We start from the raw sequence: 16,457 nt of genomic DNA on the forward strand, positions 1-16,457 counted from the left end.
ACCGAACATTGGGCTTTGACATGCGTTATCCTCTTCTCCGGGGAAATAGATGGAATTTAGCATGACAATATATCGACATTTCAGTATTACTGATCTTATAATGTTGCATAATATGAATAACTCGACATTCACAATCCCGTTTACGTCACTAACATGAGTAATTGCGCCTGATGATCCACAAGTTTCCAATGACCAAACAGTACCCGATCCGGGTTGTGTACTGGGATAATTGTACACCACAATGCACTGCGATCACAAAACATAGGAACAAATACACTGTCTTTATAAATCAACAAGATTTATTCAAGTGTTGTAGCAAATCACAATTTGTGTCCGGTAAACGCGCATACACAATACATTACAGGCAACAAAAACATTGACAGACGTGCAGTTAATATTGTCACACACAAGCCTCCACGAATAAACATTCCCAAAAGCTACTGTGTGATGGGACGAAGTAATGCTCGCTTAACATAATAAAAAACAGTTTAACGGTCAATGCTCGCTTGCAGAATGTAATTTTGTTACCGATCATTTTAATACATAGAGGTTTTCTTTATTCAGTACTTACTTTTTTAAACATTTTGGTGGTTCCGGAGTTTTTCTCAGTCACAGTGGTGACAGTAGATTATAACAAATAACGATGGTCAGTCTTTGAAAGGCTGGTGATTTTGCGTCATCGTGCAGTGAATGCGTGGATCGATGCGGTGTAAAACAGCATTCACTCACTCACGGGGAAACGTTGATTTGACCTTCATGACAAGAAAGTGCTTTAATATTACCGCATTCTTTGTTTGTAATTCAAAATTAGCTTTACTGCCATCTCCCTCATAAAATTGCTTTGTGAAACATTGGCCAAGTATACACCGTTTAACCAAGATCTCGTAACATTCATCAATTTGCTACATTAACTAAACATGTTTGTCACTTGTTTCTGACAGATCAAACCCAGTTGCCATAGTAACAATGAATTACATTTAAACTCGAAATTACAAGTCTAGAATCGATTCTGACACTAATTTGTTCTGATTCAGCGAACGTACATATTCCCCATATGCGACCACACTGAAACGTGTGTTAGCCCAATCATAACTATGTTCCAAAAATATATTCATTCCATAGCAATTAGAGTGTATATCTAAGATTAAAAACATGTTTTTAAATACAACGCTCAATGCGAATTCAGCGTTCATTGTTAATAACTGATTTTAGATATATAATTAAGTAATAATTGTGTATATGTTTCTAACCTGTAAGTCCGTTTCAATGAAGATATATTTTATGGACTTTCGACATGATTGTGTTTAGCTACTTTTTTAGTTTTCATTAATTACTGGTAAATCGAGTTGGCTATTCATCTTCCAGTGCTACAGTGTTGAATAGGAATGAGATCATGTAGAACTTGAGATTTTTGGGAACAATTTCGCTCCGATTACGTTGATATATTAGGTAACATAATATAAATGCTGGCTAAATCTTAAAACTTAATTTGATAACAATTGCAGACAAACATTTACGAATTCCTTGCTATTGTAATTGAATTACTTTGCTGGTGTGGCGCGCTATCTCACAATTAGACCCATTTCCTACGCAATCAGAGAACCCGCGACAGTCTCTTACATTTCACCGGTTTCATACCATTGGCATTTGCAAATGACCCGGTCGCGTTGGCGTCCAATAATCAGAGGCTAACCATACCAATGAATGACTTCCTCAAAGGTTTCCAACGAGTAAAGCACTCAGTGTGTTACATTATCAACGGATGATTCCTATAATTGGAGCCACGGACGTATGGTTCTAGGTCCTAGAGAGACACTGCAGATGTCTTCATGACACGGCTAAGTATTGCTGAAGCCCCCACATCTGTCATGAAGTAGAGACACTTTGACTAAAACTGCCGTCATGTAGCTGGAATATTGCTGAGTGCGGCGTTGAACAACAAACAAACAAACTTTGACTAAAACACAGGCCACAAAATCTGAATAACACGTGATGCACTGTTTCTTGTAAACAATGAAATAACAAACTAATTATTTTGCTTCTCACTCAACGAAGTCTAGAGTTAGCTTTAAATTTTCCAAAATATTAATACATGTGAAAATATTGCCTTGTGCTTGCCTATGTTTGGTATTAAAATGTCATGTCTATGTACCATAGACGTATACTATACAACTCATATTTTATAGGGATAGTCAGATATGTCATTCTATTTAAATATGCACTTGACATATTATCAGCTTTGTGTATCATGAAAAGATAAAAAATATCCCTAACAAATGGGAGTAGTATATTTCAAAATATTCAAAGCTAAAAAATGATTGTCGTTATCTTACCCTCGAACAGTTGGGACAGCAGACACCATGTTATCAATCACGTATGTTATTAATCATGCACTTAAATAGTTCATCCCGTTAAAATAAAGTCGAGATAATTTGAATTCATTTTATTATTCCAGGCTGCATGTTTCAGTTGTTTTCTTCAAATACAGTTCCTGTAATGATTTCAAAGCCGAATCGACCAATCAACACAAAGGACAAACAGAGCATGCTCTTGAATGAAATTGGTACGCAGTGTAACCTTCTGATTATAATCGGATTTCGTTCTTGTCTTCTATTTTGGAAGAACCATGTCACGTTGTCGAACTACAAAGCAGTCTAATAATACAACCCATCGTAACTTATTTTGCTTAAGGATTGACTTACAAGAACGCGTCTCTGATTAGTTTTACCTCATCAGCTGAAAATCAAGGACAAAACCTCGTCGTATCAGCTTCTTCGTGGACATTAACAGCAGTGCGAAGATTAGCCAGAATCTGAACACCATATGATGCACACTTATACATCATAACATCATGGCGCACGTCTCAACATTGGCAAACGTACATCACAAAATTGATTATAGAGACTCACATGGTCATAATCCAGGAGCATACACGCACTATCAAAGATACGATGTTCATTTAGGGTATATTCAGCAGCATATAAAATATATAGCACACATTACTTTCTCTCGGTGTGTTAAATGTTGACTAATGGACGTCTGTAAGTTGATGATAGCTGTAAGACTAATCCCTTTGAGCACATTGGAGGCTTAATGGCATGAGTAATTTACACACTGTATGAGGCAAATGTTTGAATAAAGACTTCTGTAATGAATTTATGTGCAGACACCTCTCTGCGAAAATTACTTTGTCTATATTAGAAAAGTATATCAAGCTAAACCGTTTTGATAAAGAACGTTTTTATTCATTAACGGCTATTAGAGAATGTATAAATCAACGGGAGTGTCATTATAGTGTAATATATGTACATTAATACAAGTAACGGACTCATAGTTGGGAAGGATTTTATGGGCGTCGGAACTTGTGACATCAGTAGCAATGAGTAAGACGTTGCGCAAACGGAGAGTAAATCAAATGATTAAACGATATCAGACGTCACGTTGACATTCAGTGCAAATTTGATGTTGTTTTTATTGCTTAATTCCATTTACTGCCCATCAAATAGATATGCAGTTATTTCAGCTGAGACAAACTGATAATTGGATCCAAATTTAGTCTGAGTGCACCACGCTCCAGTACAGTGAAGTTGAGATTTCATGTAGCGGTTAATTCTTCATATCAAGGAAAATCAATGGTTTATGGCCCCAAATTAAAATTCTTTGCATATTGGCTGATACTCCACAGCATACTTTAAATGTCGAACACCGTGTTTGAAACAAGATAAACAGTGCGCGTCACGTATGATCAGCTGTGATATTAAAGAAATGTACATTAATGATCACAGAAACACTAGATAACGGTATTATCTTATAATCCATACTTATATTTTTTCTAATTATTTACAATTTGTAAATGTACATTCAAATATCAAAATATACATAACAGAGCAGAACAGTTCATCTGTGATTTCATAATTCTAAGGAAATATAATTCGTAAATATGAAACAAGTATGGGATAATGTGTATATTCAATTCGAAAAACACAGTTGTGATATTGTGGCACTATCACAACTCAAGTATAAAGAATAAAACTAAAATTATTGCAGTGATTTGCACACCTGATCGGATAAATAAATAGATATACAACTGAAAAACAAACAAACAGGAGTCTAAAACGACACTAATAACATATCGTTTTCAATAATATTACACACCCTGAATGCATTTTCATTTCACGGTATTTACAATGGTCGGAATGACACTAAACAGAACACCAGGCATAGCCAGGGTAGGGGTCAAATACTGGCTATGTGATGTTAGATTTAGTGACAATTCCATTTTTTGTAATAACATTATTTGGAAAATATAGATATGAAACAATAGAAATGTCCCTAGTAATGAAATATACTACAAGTAAAAGTGATGCTACTTGAGACAAAAAGTTGTGGCAATGATTCTATGGTTTATACAATCATGTTTAGTCAATTCATTTGTAACACCGATTGAAATCGGTGATACAAGATAATAGCAGGCTTAATGACTTATGTACAATAAATGTATTGATTTTATTATAGAAAAGCTTTGTATGTACATATGCAAATGCCTAGTCTCTATGAAAAAAATAATATTCAGGATCGAACTCTTTTCGCATGTCATAAAATACAACTGTCCCCCCTGTACTTCCCTGATACAATTGTACTCATACAACTGCGCCGTGGATCCAGATCTGAGCGAAGTTGAAACGCTACATCGTCAGTAACGCAAACATAACAGAAAACCACACACCACTGCGAGAGTCAGATATAATGAAGATTCGTATGTGTGTTGAGCACAGTGTTTGGACCATGAATCTATTTACATCCTCTTATCAACGCCCTCAAGTCGTCTCTGAATGCTCTGTTCATGAAGGCATAGATTATTGGGTTAGCGACGTTGTTTAAAAAGTACAGGTTGTACACGATGACGTTGAACGGTATACTCTGAAGTCCCATCAGCCATGACGGAAGGAAAGAAATAATAAATACAACGGTTACCACAAACAACATAGCGGCGGTCTTAATATTGGCATACAGAGTTTTCTCCCTTATGGCCGCTTGGCGGCTCTGGAAGGGACGTTTGGACTTCTTTTCATCAGTTACAATGTTGTTTCCATTGATGGCCGTCAACTGAGTCTCCTCTGCTGCCGTCTCCACGCCGTTCACGCTGGTGTAGCAGCTCATCCTCTTCCTCTTCGATCTCCAGCGCCTTCTTACTAAGATTGACCTATAGATAAGCGCATACAGGATAGCCACTGCTACCAAACAAAGTAGAAAGGATCCAGCATACAGCTTCTGGTAAATCTGGGTGAAACTGATGCTAAGCAATATAGCGCCAGGTACACACACGCCAATGTAAACTATCCGCGTCTCAACCTCCCCGGTCTGATTGGATTGTTGGTATCCAGTATTGTTTGTAACGTCATAGTTGAGAGAGACGTTCATCACGTCGTAATACGTCTGGCTTGAGACGGCTGTTTCATTTAATGTTTCGTTAAAGCTTGTTCCATTGCCTGCCGCTTCAGGGGGAACTCCAAACTGTTGGATTTGGTAGACTCCAAAATTCAAAGCAGTAATGACGCCCAACAGAAAACTTAGAATTGTCAGCGCCACGCAGGCGAGTTTTGCACGTTGCACGGTCAGCACGTGCAAGAACGGATGGCAGATGCAGCAGTAGCGGTCAAAGGCGATTGCCGTCATAATGAACGCCGACAATGGAACGTTGGATGTTATGCAAAACATATACAGCTTACACGGAATGTCGTATATGAATTCGTATTCCACCAATTCAGCGACAATTGTGTATGGTACCACCACCAAACAGACGACGAAGTCTGTTGCAGCTAACGCCAGAATGAACACGTTGGATGTCGTTTTGTCCCGTTTCTTAGAGTAAATATAAAACGCCAGCGCATTGCCAATGACTCCGAACACTGTGAATAGTGTTAACATGATGATGACGATGATTAAAGTGGCTTGAGAAGTTGCGAACTCGGAAGCATCGTCTTTGTTTGGCACAGACACAGCTAACGTCGTGGTCGCCATCACTGCCGTGGTGTTGGCGGTCATGTTGGGGGTACCAGTGGTTGCCATGGTGAAAGATCTTGTTTACCACTTGAGAGCTGCAATGAGAAAATAATATTCAGAGCTGTAATTCATTCATTAATTTTGCAACTTTTCAAGTCAATGTAATATGGTGAGATAATACATTTACTCTGCAAAGAAACCCGCAAAAGTAGTAAAATCGTAAATATCTGACAGTATTGCCGTACAAATGTAATACAAAATATTAATTGGTCATTTCTGAATAGATTAGGATTAGTTGGAGAGGTAAGAATGATGTACTGCGGAAATGAATGGTGAAAATGATGGATTAATCTACAAAACAGAAGTATGGGTGACCCTGGCGTCGAAACACCAACATGACATGCACGTGCAACACCACTTGTTGGGCTACAAAACCCTTGGGTTTTTCATTTGCATGCCATCATGATCTTACAGCAAGTGAACAGCGAAAGCATGCCATGACTTCCTAATGACCAACGCAACAACGCCATCGACTGACTGAAAACAGGATAATCACCTTCAGCAGTAGCCAGGTTTTTCCACGTCACACTAAGCACCATCAAAAGAATGTGGAACCGTTATCAGACACACGGGACAACACGGACCTTCCCAGATATTGTCGGCCACGTATCACTCCCAGAGCATTGGACCGATGGATACGGATACGTCACTTAAGTGAAAGAACCACCACGTCCGCCTCAACAACTGCGGTAATCCCGTGATTGCGAAGGCTATCAGCCCAGACAGTGAGGAACCGTTTACGTACTGAAGGTATTCGCGCTAGACGACCAGTTCGAGGTGTCATTTTAACAGACCTGAATCATCGGCTGCGACGTCAATGGTGTCAAACTCACAGAGTACGGCCACAACTGCGATGGAGGCAAGCTTGGTTCAGTAGTCACGTTTTATGCTTCGCCGTGCGGATGGTAGACGTCGTGTTTACAGACGTCGCGGGAACGTTATGCACGAAACTACATGCAAGTGGACAGATTTGGTGGTGGTTGTGTGATAATGTGGGCAGACATCTCCTTCACTGGTGAAACAGACTTTGAGCAAATTCTGTGGCCACACGTGCTTCCCACAATACAACACGCGGTCATGATAACAAGAGAACGCCCGACCTCATACGGCAACAGCCTTTTTTCCGGAATCTCAACATCCAGATGTTGCCATGACCCCCCAAGTCTCAAGATTTAAATCCACTGGAACATATATGCAATGCACTGGATCAACGACTGCGAGCACGTCAGCAGCAACCACAGAACCTCCGACAGTTGGCACAAGCACTGCAGGCAGAGTGGGTGATCATTCCCAAGGCCACAGTTTGGGATCTGAAGGCTTCCATGGGACGACGATGCCTGTCAGTTTTCGACTCAAACCGTGACCATACAAGATATTGAGAACAGATGACCTTCACCTTCAAAGGCTACTGTTCCATGTGTGTCATATGGAATCTGGGTCAATATGACAAAGATGTGTGCCAATTTTGAACAATCGATTACCATCTGTTGATTATTTATATGATATTTAAAACATACATCTTGAATCACTTTTGCGTTGTTTTTTGCAGAGTATATATCCTATTTCTGTGTGAGCAGAATGATAGATGTGGTACTTTAAGTCTTGTGGTCATAAATAAAAGCAACAACAGCATGTAATCTAAATGCCTACTAAAAGAAGAGTCCAACCCATGCTTGCTGTAAAAGGCGACTAAGCTTGTCGTAAGAGACGACTAACAGGATCGGGGGGTCAGGCTTGCTGAATTGGTTGATACATGTCATCGATCCCAATTTTGTGGATCGATGCTCATGATATTAATCAGTGGAATGCCTGGTCCAGACTCGATTATTTTCATACCACCTCATATAGCTGGAATATTGCCGAGTACGGCGTTAAAGAACAAACAAACAAACGAACAAATAATAGGAAGAGTCAACTGTACCATATCGTAAGCGTTGTATTTTATCATGAGCATGTGTTCATGAATGCCTTTCAAATAGTGACGACACCAGGTGTTCGCCAACAGATGAGCGTTTCCTGCCCAACCGATGGCTCCCGTCACAAACACATGCAAAGGCAGGTCATTTGTTCACCGGGGGAAAACGCGGAATTTTGTTCCTCGTAAACAAGCAGATAACCTTCAACCAAACAACAAGAAACGCGACTCATTCGACAACTGGACTAACATGGTTCGGGATATTCGTCAGATATATTGTGATCCTTCTGAAATACTGACGTGAACACATTATCCTCTGAGATCGTCATATCAGTGGCAGGTAAGTGACAAACACAGTAACCGGATATCTCGTGATTCTGCCGAAAAGTTGGTTATAAAGTACTCTCTTATCACATTACATTCGACGGAGGAACATGTACCTATAATTGCACAAGTACAACTAAAGTTAAAAGCCATTAAACATCCTTTTGTAGTGTGGTAATGAAGAAATAAACACAATCTAATTGAATTATGTATTGAGTCTATTCTTCAACGCAGTTGAGGGAATCTATAATATATTTGTTTTTTTCCCCAAATGCAAACACAATACCCAATAGGATACCATGTTCAATTTTCTGCAGTCATCAAGGCTACAAGCACAATTTGATTTGCTAGAGTGAATAGAAGTGTCATACCATGGTTCTAATTACCAAACGATGTTACATTTGGAAATCAATGACGACTTATCTTCCATCAGCGAGAGTCGGTTTTCAGTATCAAAACCTCGCCCACACATAGCACGAAAAGGAAATTGCGCTTCGCCTCCAAGATGTATGGCCAAATGCATTGCTGTAAAATCCAAACGTTAACGTAATTCTTAAAGTTTCCAAAGGGACTGACACAATTGTAAACTATGACACACAGCTTGGACGTCTTCCACTCTAAGTCATGCTCGTTGTCAGGTGGCCTCGTTATGCATGACGGTGTCCATCAGAGAGTTACTGCGTCTAGACCAACTACCTGAGCAAATTGAAGATGCTTGTATCAGAACTTGACTGTCGTGTTTTCAGATTATACCAATTACACACCATTTCTACCAACTAGCCAAAGCCGGGCGACGTCTTGAGACATTGCGGCAGCAACCACAGACTGAGTCAATATTGTCAACAGCATCCAAAGCGCTCTGAATAGTGCGAATTTCATTGTCAATTTCGAATGTGCCTCAGAATATGTTATGGGAAAGGAACATCGATTAGGAATCCACAATAATAAGCAAAGCGTGTAAATTAGCATTGTACACATTGAAAATCAATATTTCTTCTATTGTGATATATATTGACTCTGATTATCATCATCAGATGCAGCAACATGCACTTCCTTGTCTGTTAAAGGATCATTTTTCTCACTTTTTGAAAGTGTACATGTCAAAGTGTTCATCTTTAATTCATTCAGTAGCGATTTCCGATGACATTAATACTCAAGGAAAACCTCCCTTCTTTAATTGCTTGATAGTTAACAATAACATCAACAATTATAGATTTTCAATACACATGTTCATGTTTTTGTCACAAATCAACCAAGTGCTAACAAATTAAATAACTTAATTAATAATGTATTCGAACCAAACATTTTAACAAATTTAACTGAACCATTAACTTAGTTTATGATGCATTGTACAAATGTTTGTCTTCATTATTTATACTGTGTGTACTGAGAAAAAAACCTAACGATTGTGATTGCAAGTCGAGTTTAATTAAACATGCACCGCTCGGTCTTAGCAAACGTTGAGTTGGAAGGATATCGACGGTACTCGATCACAAGATTAAGGTAAATAAATCAGAAGATAGTATCCAATAATACAAATTTAGCCATGATTATTTTCAGCAGCGAATGAATGGAGCAGGTTATCAGCGGCCGCGAGTACACGAAACGAATACCATGGTTATTGTATTTGCGACCACGATCTTTAGATTGCGTTTCGACCGCAAGTGACATAGATGTAAATATTAAAACGTTATTATTTATTCAGGGTCCCATTCATCAATATGTCAGGGTTTTTTTAATTGATAAGACTTTAGATCCTAGAAAAGAACTGGCGGCCGTGTGGTATGGTCTGTAGAATAGTGAACCAGATTGTAAAGAGCACAGGTACCTTGTCGAAGAACATGCAAGACTTCCATTTGTCAAAACTGACGGTAATGAGCTGTGTGATTGAAAATATTATAGTTTATGAAGAGAGCAGATCTAAAAACAATGTAATGCTCTGAGGTTGCATGTACCTTATTTCAGCTGAGAATAGGGAACGGGGCTACGAGAGAGGGTCAACATGTTTAAGCCAATGCCAAGGCAACCTCTGTGTGTGTTTGTGTGTGTGTGTGTCTGTGTGTCTGTCTGTGTGTGTGTCTGTCTGTGTGTGTGTGTCTGTGTGTGTGTCTGTGTGTGTGTGTGTCTGTGTGTGTGTGTGTGTGTGTGTTTGTTTGTTTGTTTGTTTGTGTGTTGTTATCGCCGCACTCAGCAATATTCAATCTGTATGACGGCGCCCTGCACGTGATCGAATCTGGACCAGACAATCTAGTGATTTATATTGTGAGCGAGATTCAGTGAGTGAGTGAGTGAGTGAGTTGGCAACAAATTGAGGAGTATAATCTCTCTTGAAGGTACTTATAGGAAAGGGGGATCGGGTGGCCCAGTCGCTGTGTAGAGCTGCTTTCCATGGGCACAGACCCGTGAAGATTCCGGGGTAGAATAGGTCTTCAGCAACCCATGCTTGCCGTAAAAGGTGACTATGCTTGTCGTAAAAGGCGACTAACGGGATCGGGTGGTCAGGCTCGCTGACTTGGTTGATGCATGTCATCGATTATTGACAGACCGCCGTCATATAGCTGGAATATTGCAACCCATGGGCACACCAGAAACCTGTGGCCATGGGCTTGATTCCTGGTTCACCCCGATTATGTTTCTTGGTATGTCAGCACCATACCCCTGCTCATGGGTTTCACCAATGTCGTAAGCGCCTGTGAGCTGCATAACTTCGGGCTTTCCTCGCACACTAAGTAGACACGCCGTGATTTAAACACAAAACGGGAATATTAAGAGGCGTTATGAGAAAGCGATTTTTTTCACATTTACTTCAACAAACGTCTCACCTTGCATTACTATATAATGCTCATTTAAAGATTCAACTTTTGTCTGTGGTTATTGTGAAACATTTGCATCATTGCAAAGTCATTGACATTGCCGTGATATTGCTGGAGTATAGATTGATAGTGAGTGAGTGAGTGAGTGAGTATGGTTTTACGCCGCTTTTAGCAATATTCCAGCCATATAACATCCTTCAGTGAAACCATGGCTACAGCATGCCACCCCGATATGTGTTGTTATGCGAGAGTTGTGCAAGTCCTTTGAAGTGTGCGTGAGTTGGTTTAACGCCGCTTTTGAACAGTTATCCAGTGAGTGATTGAGTATGGTTTAAGGCCGCTTTTAGCAATATTCCAGCAATATCACAGTGGGGTCATGATCACCAGAAATGGGCTTGTCACATTGTACCCATGTCGGGAATCGAACCCGGGTCTTCGGCGTGACGAGCGAACGCTTTAACCACTAGGCTTTCCGACCGCCCCTGGAGTATAGATAAAAGCAGCGTAAAACCATACTCACTCTCTGAAAGGATGATGTCGGACGTACTGCCTTATTTCTGTCCTCATGCGACTGCTTAAACGAACTGTAACTTTCTTAGTCTGGGGATGGGGAACTTAAATAAAACACCATAATAAAAGCAATACCTGTCAAGTTTTACGTTTCTGAATTTAACACTTTGACATTCATTTGATCACGGTTATCTCAACAAAATGAGTATTTATAGATGAAATCAAATCAACGATTGGTGATGAAATAGAATCACTGTGTTTGATGTGACTGCATCGAACGTGACAAAGGGACATCACTCTATCATCAGGGCGTTGGGTCTTCAAGAACCAAATGAGAACAGACACGATTGGTTAGAGATGTGCTCACGTAATCCAAACACGTAACAAACCACTAAACTCACTAATCACAGGAAACCGGAAACTGACAAAATGCAGCTATTGCGTGGAGAAGAAGAGAAGCGCTAACATTTCAGGGAGCAGACGACTTCCGGCCAACTATTTTATGGGCAAGGACCAAACGAGCCAAAGTTCAACTGTCGGTTTGATGAGGTTTACTATCAACATGAATGCATTACCATTAAATGGCAAGGTCAGTTTTGTTGCAGTTAAGACAGGTTTAATTCCGCTTCCTTCCTACAAGTACACTTATCATTCCGGGTATAGGTTTATCATTTCATTTTATGGTCTGCTCCAGCTATCGTTCTGCTTAACGTCCTTCCGCTCGCGTGCATTGACATCTTCATGTTTTGAAGTGTCCTCTAAAGAAAGGTTTTAGTTTGCCCAACAGAATGTCTCCCGAACATATACGGAGATTGGATCGCTTGGTAATGCGGTCATAAATTGCGTCTTGTGTTGCTTCTACATCCGCTTGCAAATGTTTCCTCAACAAGACCTTTTATACTTTTCATCTCATGGGATTCCTGTCAAGTATCTCGACAGATTGCTTCAAGATAAATCTTTCTATTCCAACTAGCTTCCAACTGTTTCTTCGTTAAGAAAGTTCCTAGATTTTTTTACAGTCATTACGCCTTTGGTAATCGGATTTTCGAGAAGGACAATTGAAAACTTTTGTTCAATAATATACCGGAAATGACATTGTTACATGCCTTTTTCTACGTCCGCGTTACATGGACTTTAAATATGATTATAAAGATATAACCCCTGTGATATCCAGTTTAAATCAATTAAGAAAAATACGTAAAATTCTGTTGTTTATTACATTAATTTATTCAGCCCCAGACGAATTCTGTGGTAAAATAATCAAAATTCTGCGCTAATATTACCAAACTTCTGCGGTAAAATAACCAAAGCAATCCGGCTAAAGTATATTCATCGGTAAAACATAACGATTTCCCTCTCAAAACTTAATACAAACTCATTTTGTTCTTTAACAATTTAATCTCTTGCATTAAGACATTTCAGGTTTCGTTTAACATCCCAGGGTTTGAAGTCATAATACCACAAGAATGTTGAAAAGTGGGAATGATTTATTTCAAACTTTGCTTTCATGAAGGATTCATAGTTCGTATGTTTAAAACGCATGTTTGATGTTTGGGCATCATTCGGGTGCAAACTTCGACAGAAAAGTTTATAAAAATTTATTAAAATTAATTCATGGATTAATAAATAAGAAAATTCCGGGATTGTTCTGCAGTTGTGCAGTAGGTAACATTAATCTTTCTGCCGTCGCGGAATCGCAGACTATGTCTGGGCCAGGTGTAGTAGACAAGGTGTTGTAATGGCATGGGTTGTCCAGTCGAACAAGGCGGCACTATTCTGTGCGCCGCTCAGAAATGTCAGAAACCCATAATCGTGGTTCGAATCCAAGATTGGCCGTGAACATGATTTGTGGGTTTGGCAGCACCGTGCCCTTTGGTTTAACCAAATAGATAAACGTCGGGAACCTGCACAGCTTCACCAATACAAGCTGATAGCCCTAAATATGCCTCATATACTATTCTAAGCGGCGTTTAAGAAATTTATGCACTCAATAATGTGTCGCAATGTCATGCACCTGCACACGGGGCCTCCTTTGCACAAGGCATACTCGGAAAACCGCCCCAGAGCATTATTTCATTATAAGAAAGCGATTACAACGTATTTTTTTGTATATTATACAATTGTATACCACAGGTATCCAGATACTAGTATCTGCTCGAATGCGGTTTTATTTGTTCCCAGCCTAGTGGATTCGTTTGCATTCCAGTTATCATTTTCAGCTCCCTGGAGAGTATACAACCCAATCTCCTGCGGGCGCTTCACACATCGGATAATCATTCCTTGCTTGGTGAACAGAGGCCCATTCGAACTAAGTCACTTGGCCAGGTGAGATCACTTGTGTTTCGGGTGTATGAACGTATTCGTGTTTCCACCATCTCTTCGCATACCGACGGACGCGTGTTCTTTTGGGTGCACAGGGTGAATCTACTGTACACTAGGGGTAGTGACAACACCCTGAAGACCTGTAAACATTGTTGGTCCCAAGGCTGAATAACAACCCGGTCACTGGCGGGATACGATCTAAGCGCATGGCGCTTTTGACCGCTTGCCCACTCCGAAAATAACAGTCCTGACAGATTGTGATGTTCCGGTTGTGAGTGAGTGAGTGAGTTTGGTTTAACGCCGCTTTTAATAGTATTCCAGTTATATCACGGCGTGTCAGCTTAATGTGGAAGGAAAGCCCGAAATGATGCAGGTCTCAGACGTTTACCACTTCGGTGAAATCCACGAGCACGGGTATGGTGCTGACAAACCTAGAAACATAATCGGAGCGAACCGGGATTCGAACCCACAATCATAGGTTTCTGGCGTGTTCAAGGGACGCAACTCTGCAGAGCGAATCGCGGCGCCTTAGACAACTGGGCCACCCGTGCCCCCTCTTCCGGTTGAGATTCATAATCTGATAAACATCTTGCCACAATCCCTGTAATACATCAGGTTGTATTTGGCACATGTGACATATTCTTCACGAACGGTCTCGTATGAAAGCCTAAGGCGAAGGATGTAATTAGGAAATCTGTTTTAGATATCTGTTCTTCCAACGTATCTGTCACAACGTGGCGACGCTGCTCAGAGGCGCAATGTTACAGTAAGTCATTACCCCAGGCATAGCATACAGAAACAACTCGGTGTCGCGATCAACTCCCCGGGGAGGATACATGTACACATCCTCAACTAGTATTACGGAGCGGAGATTCAACAATCAATCTGTTCTCTCGTGCTACCGGGTATTCATTTCCCGGTGAGTGAACGTTGGCGTGTTCAATCAAAGTCATTTACGAAGAGTGTCATGTTGAAAACAGATTCCGGCTGAGCGGTATCCTGAAACGACATTGGTGTCACTCGATAACGACAACGATCTAAAGACCTACTCTTGAGCGGTGTCGGAGCCGTACACTTAGTGTTACAACCAACGTGAAGTGAAGTAAGTACGTACCTATTTCTAGGACAAAGAATAATTACATATCGATCTCTGGTTACTAGTATTGGTACATCCATAAACCTTAACGTTAGTAGAGCGCAACCAGGGTATAACATTACCGTTTCCATACTGAGAAAGAACATGATTTACACGCACCGCTCCCTCACACAAATAATTGATTATCACTACTAATATTCCTAAAACTGCTCTATTGTGACTTTGTTTGTTGTCAAACGCCACATTCCAGTTTTTCGACGGCGGCTTCGAATAATCGAGTCTGGACCAGAAGATCTACTGATTCATATTATGTGAAAAAATCTTCGCCCGTCTGGAACCATGACATGATATCAACGACCCGTTCTATTTTGCAGCCTCCTACGTCATCATAATTTGCCGGGCACCTATCCTTACCAAGGACCGCCTTGGTGGTAAAGTGGTAGAGCGTCCGCCCGAGATCGGAATTTCCGCGTCATATCAAAAGACGTTAAAAGATGGTACTTGTTGTTACCCTGTCTGGCGCTCGGCATTAAGGGGCTAGGACAAGAACTAGTCGGCTCGGAGTCAGTATACTGTGTCTGAGTGGGGTATTCATGTTAAACTGCGGCATGGAATCTCTTCGGGAAGCACTTTAAACTCGGCATTGGTCCGGACTTGTACTAGCAGGCACACACACAAGTGCATGCACGTCGCTATATGAGTGCAATACTCTTAGACGCGACGTTAAACCCAATTTCACCTCACCTCCTTACCTGGAATCTCCTTGATATTTTTCTTTTTGACTATCCCGTAACATGATCCCCATCCTCACCATTATCATCATCACCATCACCCCTGCACCTGCACCCCTCATCACTTTGTCAAAAACAGGGGGAGAAGAGAGATGAATACTTACCAACAACGTTGTAGTCCTCAATATGATATGGGGTCCTTCACATCCACTTGTATAGCCATCCCGGGGACCCGCGTTGCTGCGAAATACAATTTCATTGTGTTACAAACAAATAGATACATACGTCAGGTTGGACGTATTGCCGCCATAACGTCAACACTTACCACTCCTTTCCGTGAGATCTCAATTATCACCGAATGTTAAATAAACACATTCACATATTGTACCCACGTGATGAATCGAACTCAGACCTCCAGCGTGACGGTCACAATTTCATTGTGTTACAAACAAATAGTTACATACGTCAGGTTGGACGTATTGCCGCCATAACGTCAACACTTACCACTCCTTTCCGTGAGATTTCAATTATCACCGAATGTTAAATTAACACATTCACATAGTGTACCCACGGGAGGCATCGAAGCCGGACCTTCAGCGTGAAGGGCGAATGTTTTAACCTCTAGGCTAGCCAAACTTGTATCATATAGTAGGTATTGACATCCGCTTTCCCGTAAGGCAAAT

The 16,457-nt window shown here is 40.6% G+C and overlaps 1 protein-coding gene across 2 annotated transcripts in view; it reads right to left on the minus strand.

The window, feature by feature from the left end:
* Window positions 1-281: 281 nt before the first annotated feature.
* LOC124132228 (orexin receptor type 2-like) overlaps window positions 282-16,457 on the minus strand; it is a 119,086-nt gene continuing 102,910 nt past the window's right edge. For both annotated transcript variants that reach the window (XM_046496011.2, XM_046496010.2), the window contains 2 exons: window positions 15,939-16,014; window positions 282-6,098 (listed from right to left, as the gene is read on the minus strand). In XM_046496011.2, coding sequence (XP_046351967.2) covers window positions 4,792-6,069 — 1,278 coding nt within the window. In that variant the 5' untranslated portion in view covers window positions 6,070-6,098; window positions 15,939-16,014 and the 3' untranslated portion in view covers window positions 282-4,791. The remainder of the gene's footprint in view (window positions 6,099-15,938; window positions 16,015-16,457) is intronic.

This window comes from Haliotis rufescens, unplaced genomic scaffold (genome assembly GCF_023055435.1).
Source record: "Haliotis rufescens isolate VD_foot unplaced genomic scaffold, xgHalRufe1.0.p SCAF_13, whole genome shotgun sequence".
Classification (NCBI taxonomy): domain Eukaryota; kingdom Metazoa; phylum Mollusca; class Gastropoda; order Lepetellida; family Haliotidae; genus Haliotis; species Haliotis rufescens.